This window comes from Tarenaya hassleriana, unplaced genomic scaffold (genome assembly GCF_000463585.1).
Source record: "Tarenaya hassleriana unplaced genomic scaffold, ASM46358v1 Cleome4, whole genome shotgun sequence".
Taxonomy (NCBI): Eukaryota; Viridiplantae; Streptophyta; class Magnoliopsida; order Brassicales; family Cleomaceae; genus Tarenaya; species Tarenaya hassleriana.
This window is the reverse complement of record NW_010966881.1, coordinates 2,962,541-2,976,575: the sequence shown is the minus strand read 5'-3', so window position 1 is coordinate 2,976,575 and position 14,035 is coordinate 2,962,541. Positions and strand designations below refer to the sequence as shown.

Genomic DNA, 14,035 nt, shown 5'->3' with positions numbered 1-14,035 from the left:
TATTAAACAAACATAATTAGGACCCAACTATGAAATGGGCTTATATATAATGATATTAAATTTATAATGTCTTACATTATAGGACACAAAATAAAATAAAATAATCAATTGCTGACACTATCCACATAAAATTATTATAAAAATCACCTCCCAAATCTCATCTTCCACGAAAACAAATCTAAACGTGATTACCAAAAGAAATGAAAATATTTACTCATATACATTCCTAATATAATTTAATCTACACGGATAAATATTTTATTATATTATAGTCTGAGACCCTGAGAGAACATTTAGTTAAAATACCGTCATTACATTTTACTGGAATAAATAAAATTTAGACATTTTAGGAAAGTAAAAAAAAAAGTACACGTGGGGAGCTAAGGAAAAGGGAGCATCTATTTAACTGACGGCGTCAACCCGGAATGAAAAAAACCGTCAAAGAAAAAGTTAACGGAGAAAACATTACACGGATCCCGGAAAAGCACATTTTTTCGTTTCTAATCTAATCCGGGACTCGTCATCTTCTGCCGTCTGCTCGACGAATCCGCCGGAGGCGGCGAAATCTCCGGAGAAGGCGGCGGTGTAGACGGCGAGACTTCGTCTGGTGGAGACGGAGGCGATGAGATGGATAAAATCTCCGCCGGAGACGGAGGTTGAGAGGAATCGGAAGAATCCGGTGACGTGGACGACGGCGGAGGTGGCGAAGGCGGCGGTGGAGGAGGTGAGAGATGACCCGATTCTTCTGGAAGCTTTCGTTTGTTTCCGCTGGGGACTTTGATGTCTTTGGTCATGTAGTTTCTCAGGCGTTTCACGTCGGCGAGTTTCACCGGTTTAAGCAAGAAATCCTCCGCACCTTCCTCCAAGCATCTGCGGATATTCAAAAATTTTCAGCTTCGATTGGATGAACATTATCAGATCCAAGATTCAAATGTGAAATTATTTGATTAGAAATTCACCTGTCGATTCGCGCCAACACGTTCTCTGACGACATGATTACGACAGGAATTTCACGGAAACTTGACGATTCCTGTTGAGAGAAATCGGCAATTCTCAAAATGCAGAAATCGAATTTGATTTTTCTTTTCGATTTGGGGAGGAACGGCGGGGAGATTCTAACCTTAATCTTTTTCAGAAGCTCGTAGCCGGTCATTCCGGGCATACAGTAGTCGGTGATGATCAGATCAACCTTCAATTTCTGAAATTCCAAAGTTGGAAACACAAATCATAAAAAACCACAATCCCCAAAAAGCTCTCCTCTACACAAACAATGTGGCATAATTCGAGGACTTGACTTACATCAAATCCGGAGCTATTCTTCTCTTCATCTAACCCTAAGAATTGCAGAGCTCCCCATCCACTGTCGACCGCAGTCACTGCACGAATCGCCGGAAAAATTCGGAATCTCCGGCGAAAAACATCGGAAAAGCAGTGTCTGAAACGTTTCCAAGAATAGATTTCGAACAAACCTTTGCACGAGGTAATCCTAAGCAATTTCTCGATTACAATCCGATCGACGAGGCTGTCATCGACGGCGAGAACGTGAACTTCATCCATCTCCGCCGCCGTAGGTTCCAAACCGCCGATTATCTCCGGCCTCCGGAGGCAGGAAACGCCACCATCTCCTGCCATTGAGAACGACACCGAAGCCGATCCGAATTCTCGCTTCCGATGGACGAGAGAATTTTATTAGGAGAAAAAGCAAACAAACAACACGGCAAATCGTCTGACGTCTCCCTCTGTTGTCTATGAGCTTTCTTTATGTACCTCTCGCTACACAAAATCTTTTTAGAGATTTTAAAATTTTTTTTCTCCAGCAGATAAAACCCGAGAAAATGTTTGGTATTTTATGTGCAAATTGGTGGGGTTTTTTTTATTATTATTTCGTATTAGATATGGAAAATTTTATAATATTTTAAAATAATTTAAATGTTCGGATATCTATAAATAAAATATTTAAAATATATTAATTATCGGTGATTTAATATTTTGTGTGTTATTTTATTGAGTATTCGATTTTTGTTGAATATTAAAAAAAATCGGATATTTTTTTTCTGTTTTGGGGTTGAAATTGGAAATTTCTAAGAATCCCGTGGAATCCATTGCTCTGATAGATAATAGTGTTTATAAATCGTAATAAATAAATAAAATAAAAAATAGGTACGAAGGAACCGTAAGGATTTGGGGGGAGACAATGCGTATCGCGAGATATAAGTACAAAATTACTTGCCAATGTTGTCCGAAATAGAGTGGTATCCGCAATTGTACACTTTGAAGTAGGGTGGTATCCGAAATTTTTAGCATATCCGAATTTAAATCCGAGTATGATAAATTTTGTATCTGAACCCGACATATTTTAATATATTTTAATTAAATCTTACAAGCTCATAGATTGTATACAAATAATTTAAAAAATTATTAAAAGATATGTAAATCCAAAATAACTGTATAATAATACCATAGTTTTGTTGTATAAATAAATACATGTATTGATTATTTTTATTATTATTTAGACATCTATGGGTAATTATCCAATTCGAGAATATGAACCCAAAACCGAATTTTGGATTATAGACATATTAAATATGATCTCTATCTCGTTAAAATATGAATATCCAATTTTCGTATCCAAACTTTAAATATTTTTGTCCACTCTATTTTGAACATTCTTAATTAGTATTTAGTGTTTTGTTTTGATTTTAGATTGGATTCTATTGTTTATAATTTTTATTTTAAAATTTTAATTAAAATAATTACTTGTTTAAGAAATATATATTTTTGCTCATAAAAAGTATATAAAATGTGTTAAAAAAATATAACCTCATCCAAACCAAATACGACCAAATCATTTTATCTACATTTTTTGGATAAAATATCTACAATTTTTATGATATAAGTAAAATGAAATCGATATCTTTTATTATAATTTTATACTAGACCCAATTTGGATACAGAAAATGAAAGTATCGATACTTAGGTGTAAATATAATGTAGTAGAACTGGCATTCAAACCAAAACAACAGGAATCTTCAATTAAACGTGTAAATAAAAATCATAATGGTTTTTATTTATTTATTATGAAACTTAAAAAAACGTGTGGAAAAATGAAAAGACAGACAGTGAGAGGATTTACAATGACACAAATTTCAAAATTGACCAAATCAGAAAGGGGACAAAGTCATGGAAGAGGTCCACATTAAATTAGGGATCTTGTGAGGGCCCAACGTAATCTAACTGGGACCCATTAAACCTTTCTTTTCAAAGTCTTAGCCTTTTCCCCTTTTTTTTTGGGTTTGATTATTTGATTTAAAATCCGATTTTTAATAAAAACAATATTTTTTTTACAAAAAAAATATTTGTTGTTGACTATTTTTATATTTTATGTCGAATAATTTATAGTTAAAAATTATATTCGGGTTCGACATCCTTAAAATTGGAATTTTAATTAAAAAAATTACTTTTATTTTTTCAATTTTACATTTGGATTCAATTACAATCGATTATTTTAATTTTAATAATTTTTGTCAAGACAGCGTATCAAATCTTGGAGATTGCTTTTCCTTGCTTTGTCTTTCCGAAAAAGATTATTTACTATTATTTAGAAAAGGCCCCTTTTTCCTTTCCAATGGTCTCTTCCGCGACCTAAGCAAAAGCCTTCGTATTCCATTCCATGCATCCACGAAGGAAAAAAAATATATATTTTTTTGTTAATAAAATAAAATTTATTAGCTCGACGAGATACAAATTTCTTTATAGATACTTCCTAAAGCAGAGATATGAACTAAATTCTTCTAGGTGGTTGAGTTTCTATTATCCATATTAAAAAAAAATAGAGATAAATATGTTCATATAATTTATATAAACATTAAACTAAGGATAATAATAAAAGATATCATACAGCAAATTGTTAGAAAGACAAACTCCATATTCAATGTTCGTATAATCTAAATTGTTAACTGTATTAAAATATGCTCTAATATTTATTATTAAAATTATAAAACTTTTTGTAGTCTTTTTTAAAAAAAATATCTTTAATTGTCTTACATTGACTTTAGCTATTTATAGATATTTTGATTATTCTTTTAATATCCGAAATTCGAATATCTAAAACTCTTAGATACAAAATCAGATTTCAAATTTTATATCCAAGACATCCGAATATATATTCGTATAATATAAAATTTTCAAGTATCCAATAAAGAGAATAAACCTTCTTGAAGGAAAACGTCAGTCAAGGGATATATTTGAATGCTAAAATCTTTAACTAAGAATCAAATCACATTTCTAAGCTTTGTCAGTTTCGGACAACACCCATATGGGTTATTATTGTAACACAACCCATTAATAATTGGATATGGATACACTTAATGGGTCTTATTTATTGATGGGTTGGGTTTAATCCATGTAACCCATTCACCCATTATTCATTAGAAAAAAAAAACGTTTCCATACAAATCACTTTTTTAAGTAAACAATAAAATATTTCTTTTGGAACATCAGTTTACAAATAATTCCGATTTTTAAAAAATGTATAAAAATTATTCATTTTTCAAATTAATCATTCGTATTTTGAATCTTACTATTTATTTAATAAATAAAAGTATTTATATTATTCTAAAAATGTTATTAATTTTATCATTAATAATGCCAATAAACTTAATCATTAATATACCATATTAATGGAAAAACTACAAATTTATAATCGAATTTAATAAACTACGTTATTCAATAAATTTTAAAAAGACGTGATTTATTTTTGGTTAAACTAGTTAGACCATTTTTTTATTAACAATGCAGCGTAATATTTTAATAAAGCTTTTGTATTTTTTAATTGTCTTTTTTCGGTGCAGTCAAATTAGGATATTCACAAGTCAACGTAACCGCGTGAAATTAAGATCATTTTCTTCAGTAATGCAAAGCTTCACTTCACTCCGTACAAAACGTCGCCGTTTCACATCTTCGTCTTCTATTTCCTCTCTTTTTTTTTTAAAAAACAAAAAAAAACTTTTTCCGGAAAAATGAGGTTTCAGCTTCTAACAGTGTTGTGTTTCCTCACAGCGTCTCCCATCACAGCCAAATTCTACCTCAACGTGACATCTATACCACCGCTACAGATCCTTAACGCCACGCGCGGCGCGTGGGATTACTTCCACAAACTCGCCGGCTGTCACGCCGGCGACAGAGTGTCCGGCCTTTCCAAGCTCAAGCAGTACTTCCGTCGCTTCGGCTACATCACCACCGCCGCTACGGGGAACTTCACCGACGACTTCGATGACGTACTCGAATCGGCGATCAGGATCTACCAGAAGAACTTCGACCTCAAAGTCACTGGCGAACTTGATGCGGCGACTCTCCGACAGATCGTGCTGCCGAGATGCGGAAACTCCGATGTGATCGACGGATCCTCCGATATGAACGCCGGAAAAGGTTTCCAAAAGACGGCGATGACAGCAGGCGCAGCTCGGATCCGGACGACGAAGCGGTACTCGTTCTTCCCAGGGAAGCCTAGGTGGCCGGCGAGGAAGCGAGATCTCATCTACGCCTTCGTTCCGCAGAACAACCTCACCGAGGACGTGAAACGTGTGTTCTCACGCGCCTTCGATCGCTGGGCGAATGTAACGCCGCTGAGATTCACGCGCTCAGGATCTCTCCTTCGAGCCGACATAGTGATCGGATTCTTCTCCGGCGACCACGGTGACGGGGAGCCGTTCGACGGAGCTATGGGAACGCTTGCGCACGCGTCTTCTCCGCCGACGGGGATGTTCCACCTCGACGGCGACGAGGACTGGCTGATCTCCGACGGCGGCGGAGAAAACCGGAGGATTCTGTCGGTGACGTCGCTGGTGGATCTGGAATCGGTGGCGGTTCATGAGATCGGGCATTTGCTTGGCTTAGGGCACTCGTCGGTGAAAGATGCGATTATGTATCCGACGATCGCCGGAGGAGATCGGAAAGTGGAGCTGGCGAAGGATGACATCGAAGGGATTCAGCATTTGTACGGCGGAAACCCTGACGGAACAGCATCGTCGGAGAATTCTAGTCGGGGGAGGGAGACCAGCGGTGGAGCTGAAAGCTTCATCAATGGCGGTTCCCGGTGGAGAGGACTGAGCCTATTATTATTGGTCATAGGTTTTTTGGTTCTATAGGACATACTTTCTTTTATTGTTTCTTTTTCGCTGATTTTTGTAATCAATAAATTATCATTTATATAAATAGTGTCCAAAACATATGGCATTCATCATAATTATTTGTGGTAAAAACAAATATCACCCGAAAAAGAAATGAAGATTTCCCCACAGATCTTGTTTTAAAGATCAGACATGTAAATAGATATTCTTACGCATATATAGGACATTACCCACTCCTCGTATATGTTCCTTTATTCGTCAACTAGGTCTTCCCCATTTTTAGTAATCATTCATTAAACATGGTCAAGTTAGGCATAATGTTTATATATCTATATATATATAATATATAAACAAATAAGATTAGTTAGTACAAGGGATCCGGACAGAACCTGAATTCGAATTGAAGACTGGATTCTACCCGAATTTTGGATACCCGCGGGATGGATACGCCCTTAAGTCCGAGAAGCGAGAGAGGAGAAAACGGGCTCGACGTATCCACGAAAAAGGGAAGCAAAGATGGGTAAAGCTCCAAATCAAACCAGGGAGAAGGCCTGAACGAGTTTTCATGCCATCAGCAAGGCAAGACATTTGACAATAGCAGTTCTTGTACGTAAATTTTTGGTGAAACCGCAACTGAAGAATGCGCCATAATATCATCGATTATTCGTTGCAGGTGTAAGTTTCGTTCCCTCCAAATACAAGTAACAACAGCATCAAACTGCTGACAATTCAGAGGTGATCGCACAAAGTTTCTACAGAAGCATGTCACATTCACATGTCAGCAGCAAAGGATTTCCCACACCCACAGGTTTGTGTAGCGTTAGGGTTCTTGAAAGAGAAACCTCCTCCTATCAGAGAGTCACTGTAATCCAATTGCATGCCGAATAGGAAAAGCAGGCTCTTTGGATCACACACTGCATTAGACAGAGACACAAAGGGATACTCTTAGCCTCGTGTTACAGACATTCCCCCAGCCCTCCCTTCTTTTAGGGATACTCAACCCGTGAGACAAAATCAAAACGGGCACCGACAATCGCCGATCAACAGCTGCCTTACCACTCTCAAGCCGGATTTCCGGACTTGAAAGCCAAAGAGTCAACTTCTTAACTAAAAAGATCGATCATTATAGATGTATGTCGAAAGATTTTGACATGTCAGGGCCCAGAATCAGAAAGGAGGAAGTAAACAACAAGATATACAAAAGGGGAGATCCATCATCAAGCAATTCGGTGATCTAACTCCTGGTTCATCAAGAAATGAAAGGTGGGTCCAAATAACACGAAAGCAGAAAGCGAACTTACCTATCGTGAATCCCTCATATTCTATGATCGAGTCATCTGGTCTTGCGTTAGCCCTATTCTCCAAGTCCATAGTGTAAGACATGCCCGAGCATCCTCCCTGTTTCACACCGATTCTTAAGCACAGATCTTCCCCACGATCCGACCTCATCTTATTCAAATGCTTAAGCGCATTATCCGTGAGAGAAATCGCAGGCTTGACTCCCTCGGTTGCAGACGTCACTGAGAAATCCAAGAACCGTCAGCAGCTCTCATGAAATGGAAACCCAACCATCACAGTATAGATTGTACGAGAAATTAAGATACATAAACAAGAAGCAAGTCAGAGTTCATCTCCTCCAACAAAACCAAACTGATGAGTGAAATATAAGCACTGTATCAGCCTATATTTCAATCTGTGTTCACCATGTCGAAACTGTAATCATATATATACACACACACACACACACACACACACACATATATATATATATATTCCACGACAATTAGAATGATTTCAGAGTTCAATTTCACAGAATCAAAGCTACACAGACAAAATTGACAACATCCCGGAACGAATACCAACCCTATTTCGCTCATCAGAAAAAATATTTTTTTCACCAACATAAAAAAAAGAATTGCAGGGAAAGATTAAGGAATTCACCAAAAATTCGTCAGAACCAAAAGGGGTATCACGAATCAATCAATGTTTTTCCTATTTTGCAAACGAAATCCGAAGCTAAGAAGGTTCACATAAGCAAAAAGGGATACAAATCAGTATATGAATCGATTCGCACCTGGAGCTGAAGCGGATCGAACGGAGAGTCGCTTAATCCGACCGAAACTCGAATTCGAGCCGCGGAAGGAAACCGAATTGCATCGTGCGGCAGAATCAGATCGTATGTTCCAGGTTCTTAGCCGAAGAAATGCTGGATTCTGCGTCGCGATTCCAAAGGACGCCATTGTTTTGCCCGTCTTCGAGCAGAAGAGTTTCATTCAAGAGTCAGACAGTCGTGATGATGAGGGATTAATATTTGTATCGGCAGATCTCAGCCGTTGAAAATCGTAGATATTATAAAAAAAAGACTATATTATTTAGGATCACATGTTTTTTTGCTGCACCTTATGTACTTTAGATTAGGGGTGACATTTGGGGTTTGTGTTTTATTTTCGGTTCAATATATTTTTTTTCTAAATTGTTATGAAAATTATATTATTCATCTCGTATATTGAGGTTGTTTAGATTTGATTTTATTCGGATTAATTTGGATTAAGTTTTTAAAGAGTTATATTTAATTTAAAAAATTTATTTTTTGTAATCTTAACCGACACTTCAGGTTAAGACATCGGATTGTTCTAACCCACCCGTTGCTTTCATGGGTCTGAAATTGAATCATAGAAAGAAACGAACCCCAAAAACCTAGAAATCAAACTTTTTAGGAGAATGAATAAACCGAATTAAAAAAATCTGGAAAATTAATTAAGAAAATAAACATGTTTATTCGAACCAAAACCGAAATTGAATAAAACAGAATTTATGATAACAATCAAATGGTAAAAATGTTCTATAATCGAATAACCTGAACTACCGAAACGAGTAGCATCTTAATAATACCAAAACAACAAATGTGGGCGACCAAATTAGTTTTTTTTTTATAATTCGAAAATTTATCGTATTTTTTAATCTAATTATATCTTTCAACGATCAGAAAAATTCATGTAAATATCATTGTTAAATGGAGATTCGAACCTGGATTAAGAAGAAGTTTTGCTTCTTTCGTTATCGTTAATTGGTTATATTATAAAATCCTTTTTAAGTCTGATATTTCTAATGTCGTAGTAGATATTCTGTCTTGAATTTCAGAATGATTTTGTCATTTTGAGAAAATTTTGAGGTTTTCGGGTAACTCGAATATGAATTCGAACATCTTTCGATTCGTTTTGGTTGAGTAGCCGAAAAAATTTTCGGTTTGTAAACGTGATTTAAATACAAAAAATAAAAAAAAATTTCAAAATAATTATAATGTATTAATAAGAGTTTTTTTTTTTATAATATGTGAATTACCAAGGATGAGGTTCGGATAACATGTATTAATAAGAGTTAGATTTGGATTATCCGAATTCTAACCTAAATTTCTAGAGATTTGAGTGGGGGGTTTCATATAATATCTCAAAAAAAATATACACAATAATTAGAAAATGTGATTATACTGACTGTGTTTATTCAATTACTTGCGGGTGAACCCAATTATCCGAATCCAAACTTGATTAATGGATTTTCCTCAACCTTAGTTCATGTCCCTGTTTTTTTTTTTTTGGTTGGAGATTCCGACCGGACAGAACAGATCATTTGGACAATAATAATTAATGGCAAGGGAGGAGGACCAGGAACGTTCATGGCCATAGCTTTCCAGGACAAGGCAGATACTCTCTAAAGGAATGGACCGCTACCTATTACTGTTACCATTAGGTTTCCAAATCAAATCCTCAGTTAGGTGAGATACCAACTCAACCATAGCCTTGCTTGCTTGCTTGCTTGTAGGGTTAGACACACACACACACACACAAAAACTCTGATTTTCGGATAACTTACCAGGTTTTCGCGAACCGGGTATCCAAAACATCCGGTATTCGCCTATCGACTGGACGAGTGCGGACTGTGAGAATCCGATCTTTGACTCTTTGGGTATCTGAGTGTCGAGACCACGGGTACCCGTATGGTGGGTCGGATTCATTGAGGATTAGTGTGAGGGTTTGTCCTCGCCTTCGACACCTCACCATGCCTCATCCTCCTCTGTTCCTCGGGTGCCTCGACCTCCTTCTCGCCTTAGATGGCTCGGTCTGTTGTTTTCACCGGTCGGGTAGCCCGATGTTATTCGAGTATTTCGGATATTCCCATGGATTCGAAGTTCTAATATCCGAAACGTTTTAACGGAGTCCGAGCTTCGAAATGTAAGAGATTCGGATTCGAATACCTTGAAAATCTCGGATACCCGAATAGTGTGAATGTCGAAAATTGGACGATGTTGGATAAAAACAAGCTGTTAGATACTAAATGTGAAAAGAACTGATTGGGATTTAGCAGATTCCGCAATCAATCTGACTTGTGAACTTATCCACACAATACAAAAGCCATTGGCAAGACTTCGTATGTTGTTCTTTTCTTCACTTTTTACGGATATTTTTTATTTATCTTTTTTTTTTTTTTTGCGAATAATTTTGGTATAAAAAAAAACGAATAAAAAGAAACCAACTGGAGTCTTTGAGAGCAAAAGCCTCACGGGTTCAAAAATATATTCTTGAAAATCAAATTTTATATCAAACAAAAACATCACTTGGATCTGTACACATCAGACAAAGAATCTCCCTTGCCATCTTGATCTTGATTTCGTCTATCCATTCTCTCTGCAAGAACATGAAGGCACGGAGAGAGATTACTCATTACAGTCTCTCTCTCTCTCTCTCTCTCTCTCTCTCTCTTTCTCTCCTCAGATCCATCTGCTGATTTACATATAGAGACTTTCTTTTTTTTTTTTTCTTTTCTTGTCCCTTAAGCAAATCAAAATCAACTTGCAGCCTCAGAGATGCTCTGCAACGATGGCCTCCATGTTCTTGACTTGGATGATGCAGAACTTGTCAGCACCGGTGGTTGTCTCTCTTGTTTCGTTTCCTGATGAAAACCCATGATTAATTTCCCTTGGAATCTCGATCTTACACGACGATATTCGCAAAAAAACGAAAACCCAGGAAAAAAAGAAGTAATCTTTTTTGGCAAAGATTTGATCTTTTAGCACAAACCCTAGTTTCACAAGCTGGAGTTGCATCAGTTTCAGTGTCCGAACATTTTAAGTTCGAATGTAGTTCACAGATTCGGATTGTTTCAGGACATAACTCTGAATCATCCAGAATATTCTTACCAGGAGATCCTTGTCGGAATCTTCAGATTCTTCAGGAACCCTCTTCTGATCAGGTTGCTTCTTCAACGTTGTCTCTCTCTGGTGCCTCTTCGTCTTCGCGTGTTTCTTCGCCCGCAAAACCTTCATAACCTCTGAACCCACAAACCAGAAACCATTTTCAGAACAACCCACAAGACGAAGACCTAACTTCTTCCACAAGAAACGCAGAAACAGAAAAACCAAACCGACCTTGTGAGGTAATGAGCCTATAAGCATGGCCGAGGACAAGAGTCTCGGTCGGTCGGAGAAGCTTCACGCGCGTGAACCTCACGACCCTCTGGCTCTTCTCGTCGTCCGATGACGCCGTCGCCGGTATATTCGTCTCCGGCAACGGAATAATCAGGGAAACGTAGTGTCCAGGGTACATCTTCATGACTTGGCTCACTGAAACGGCGCCGTAGTATCTGTCGATTTTTCCGTCGGGATGCTGCAGAACCAGCGCCGCCGCATCCACCGCCTGACAATTCCCCATCTTCGCCGGAAAAAAATGATTTTTTATTTCCTCCTTTCCTTAAAAAAAATTGAGATGGAAGAAGAAAGATAAAGGAAACGGAGAAGGAAGAGGAACAAAACAAGTCTTTGTCCTGACAGCGTAAACGTAAGGTCCACCACTCTGCATTGCTTATAAACACGTGGAACCCAGAATTATATTATCACTATAATTATAATTATCATTTTTATTATTATGTGTTATAAAGTTGTGATTATTTTTATGAGTATATCGTACGGGCACTTAGGTTAATTTTAACGCATAGTTTTTTTTTTTTTGAAGATTTGACCGTGGGTGACCCTAAACCCAAGGTATATTAGCGCCAATTTCCTCTAATAATATTAATATTGGCCATTTTCTTTTTGCTTGGAAACAATACAATAGTCACTTAAAGCGGATGGGCTACCGGCACCGGGGACCATGGACCGATGGCATTGACATCTAACTTGTTAATTTTAAGAAATAAAATAAATAGTTTACTGGTTTATATATATTGTGAATCGTGTAATTAAAGATTAATGCTTCAATTTTGGTTAGGACTGAATTTCTCATATCAAACGAAGTTAAAAGAAAAACAAATTCTATCTACTTATATATATATATAATTGTTAGTTCTATATTTACTACTTAATTACGAGAACATAAATGGAACACAAATATATAAATTCCATCTATTTATAAAATAAGAATACTTTCCAATGTCGCATTTAATACACGTTCAAGTTGGACCGAATGACTACAGGATTGGTACAGGGGAAAAATCTTGAAATTTATAACAAAATAATGTAGGAAAGGACGAGAATATATATGACTATTGTAGGCTGCTGCTCCATAGTCTTTGTTTCTTCTCCCTCTCTCTCTCTCTCTCTCTCTCTCTCTCTCTCTATATATATATATATATATATATATATATATATATATAGTACATTCATATATGGGCGCATATGATTTCATTTAATATGAGATGGATACAAAAAGAAATTATTTCAATTTTGTTCCGTTTTATGTTAAAAAAAGAAAAATAAATTGTGGAGGAAGGATAGGGGTTGGGTGGACAAGGACACCGCAACGTATGATACGCGTCGGTCACGCCCAATTTTTATCCATTTTTCACTCTCCAAAAACAAAATTAAAAAGTGATTAGAAAATGTGTATATATATATATATGTGTGTGTGTGTAAGTATGTACATACGTAGATATGTATATGTATTTGTGTATATATGAATATGCATATGTGTGTGTTATAAATGTTTATAATCATATATGTTTTTCCCATTTTGTTTCTTGCTTTTTTATTAAAACAAAAAGAATAATAAAAAATTAATACTATTAAAATATGTGAATAGTTGGACAAGGATTGTACATATAGATATGGTTGGATTTAATCATTCATTTTTGTTTGGTATTTATGATGATTGACCATAATAATGTGTGATATTGTTTGAACTCGAATTTTGAGTTAGAGACAATTATTAACGGATATTCCGATTAATTTGAATTTTCAAGTATGGCCAATAAATTACAAACTATAATAATTGAAAAAAATAAATAAACATTTTTCATTTTTTATTTGTCTTTTAACGCAGCACATCTTTTCGGACCCATAAAAGCCTTGGGCTCTATTTGATTCATCATTGCTAGGGTTTTGTTAAATTTCATAATTCTTTCCAAAACATTTGAATCTGAATCAAAATAAAAACTTTAATATTTTTAGGAAATGTAAGTTACATTGAACGAATTTTTTTTATTTTTTAGAATTTCACATAGAAACTCCTTATTATCCGAACGTAATTTCCATGTGAATGAAATAACAAGTAACTAGAAACAGATAAAATTGGTCTTCCTTCCGTTTTTTAATAACTAACGTTTTAACTTTTTTTTTTCTCATTTTTTTAAGAAAATATCAAAAAATTCATATATACCCTTATTTAATAGTTAAAATATAATTAATATTCATTAAATTTTGTTCATAAAAACATTGAATTTATTGGATTTAGATAGCTTTAATAAGAATAAAACTGGAAATTATTTTAAAAAATTACCTGAAAAATCTAAAATGAACAAAAATTATTATTTATGACGTCAATTATTAAGAAATAGAGGGAGTATTATTTAAATTAAACTAAGTCATTGAAGTTGAAAAGATCATACGAATAGTCAAATTAGTTGCGAGCGATGATCTA

At 35.7% G+C, this 14,035-nt stretch overlaps 4 protein-coding genes across 4 annotated transcripts; 1 reads left to right on the top strand and 3 right to left on the bottom strand.

Moving 5' to 3' along the window:
* Window positions 1–282: 282 nt before the first annotated feature.
* Window positions 283–1,790, bottom strand: LOC104823668 (two-component response regulator ARR4). Its single transcript, XM_010555341.2, has 5 exons — window positions 1,470–1,790; window positions 1,300–1,376; window positions 1,121–1,198; window positions 960–1,030; window positions 283–870 (listed from the first exon to the last, which is right to left on the bottom strand). The coding sequence occupies exons 1-5, from the start codon at window positions 1,630–1,632 to the stop codon at window positions 501–503; spliced, it is 759 nt and encodes a 252-aa protein (XP_010553643.1). The 5' UTR covers window positions 1,633–1,790; the 3' UTR covers window positions 283–500.
* A 3,093-nt stretch (window positions 1,791–4,883) lies between these two features.
* On the top strand, window positions 4,884–6,227 carry LOC104823666 (metalloendoproteinase 5-MMP). The gene has a single exon (XM_010555340.2). The coding sequence runs from the start codon at window positions 5,019–5,021 to the stop codon at window positions 6,144–6,146; it is 1,128 nt and encodes a 375-aa protein (XP_010553642.1). The 5' UTR covers window positions 4,884–5,018; the 3' UTR covers window positions 6,147–6,227.
* Window positions 6,228–6,743: 516 nt separating this feature from the next.
* Window positions 6,744–8,411, bottom strand: LOC104823665 (iron-sulfur assembly protein IscA, chloroplastic-like). The gene is made up of 3 exons (XM_010555339.1): window positions 8,203–8,411; window positions 7,430–7,648; window positions 6,744–7,042 (listed from the first exon to the last, which is right to left on the bottom strand). Exons 1-3 carry the CDS (start codon window positions 8,399–8,401, stop codon window positions 6,900–6,902), a joined length of 561 nt encoding a protein of 186 aa, XP_010553641.1. The 5' UTR covers window positions 8,402–8,411; the 3' UTR covers window positions 6,744–6,899.
* A 2,276-nt stretch (window positions 8,412–10,687) lies between these two features.
* On the bottom strand, window positions 10,688–11,941 carry LOC104823664. Its single transcript, XM_010555338.2, has 3 exons — window positions 11,551–11,941; window positions 11,323–11,453; window positions 10,688–11,075 (listed from the first exon to the last, which is right to left on the bottom strand). The coding sequence occupies exons 1-3, from the start codon at window positions 11,831–11,833 to the stop codon at window positions 10,971–10,973; spliced, it is 519 nt and encodes a 172-aa protein (XP_010553640.1). The 5' UTR covers window positions 11,834–11,941; the 3' UTR covers window positions 10,688–10,970.
* Between the last annotated feature and the right edge of the window lie 2,094 nt (window positions 11,942–14,035).

Bases quoted from the DNA above. Each gene is read 5' to 3' on its own strand.
- LOC104823668 (XM_010555341.2), bottom strand. From the start codon at position 1,632: ATGGCAGGAGATGGTGGCGTTTCCTGCCTCCGGAGGCCGGAGATAATC. The intron at 1,377-1,469 runs GTTTGTTCGAAA...CGATTCGTGCAG, and splicing joins TAGGATTACCTCGTGCAAAG to TGACTGCGGTCGACAGTGGA. The intron at 1,031-1,120 runs GTTAGAATCTCC...TTCTCTCAACAG, and splicing joins AGCTTCTGAAAAAGATTAAG to GAATCGTCAAGTTTCCGTGA.
- LOC104823666 (XM_010555340.2), top strand. From the start codon at position 5,019: ATGAGGTTTCAGCTTCTAACAGTGTTGTGTTTCCTCACAGCGTCTCCC.
- LOC104823665 (XM_010555339.1), bottom strand. From the start codon at position 8,401: ATGAAACTCTTCTGCTCGAAGACGGGCAAAACAATGGCGTCCTTTGGA. The intron at 7,649-8,202 runs GTGCGAATCGAT...TGGATTTCTCAG, and splicing joins TCGATCCGCTTCAGCTCCAG to TGACGTCTGCAACCGAGGGA. The intron at 7,043-7,429 runs GTAAGTTCGCTT...TGTCTAATGCAG, and splicing joins ATATGAGGGATTCACGATAG to TGTGTGATCCAAAGAGCCTG.
- LOC104823664 (XM_010555338.2), bottom strand. From the start codon at position 11,833: ATGGGGAATTGTCAGGCGGTGGATGCGGCGGCGCTGGTTCTGCAGCAT. The intron at 11,454-11,550 runs GTCGGTTTGGTT...TTGTGGGTTCAG, and splicing joins TAGGCTCATTACCTCACAAG to AGGTTATGAAGGTTTTGCGG. The intron at 11,076-11,322 runs GTAAGAATATTC...GGTTTTCATCAG, and splicing joins ATTCCGACAAGGATCTCCTG to GAAACGAAACAAGAGAGACA.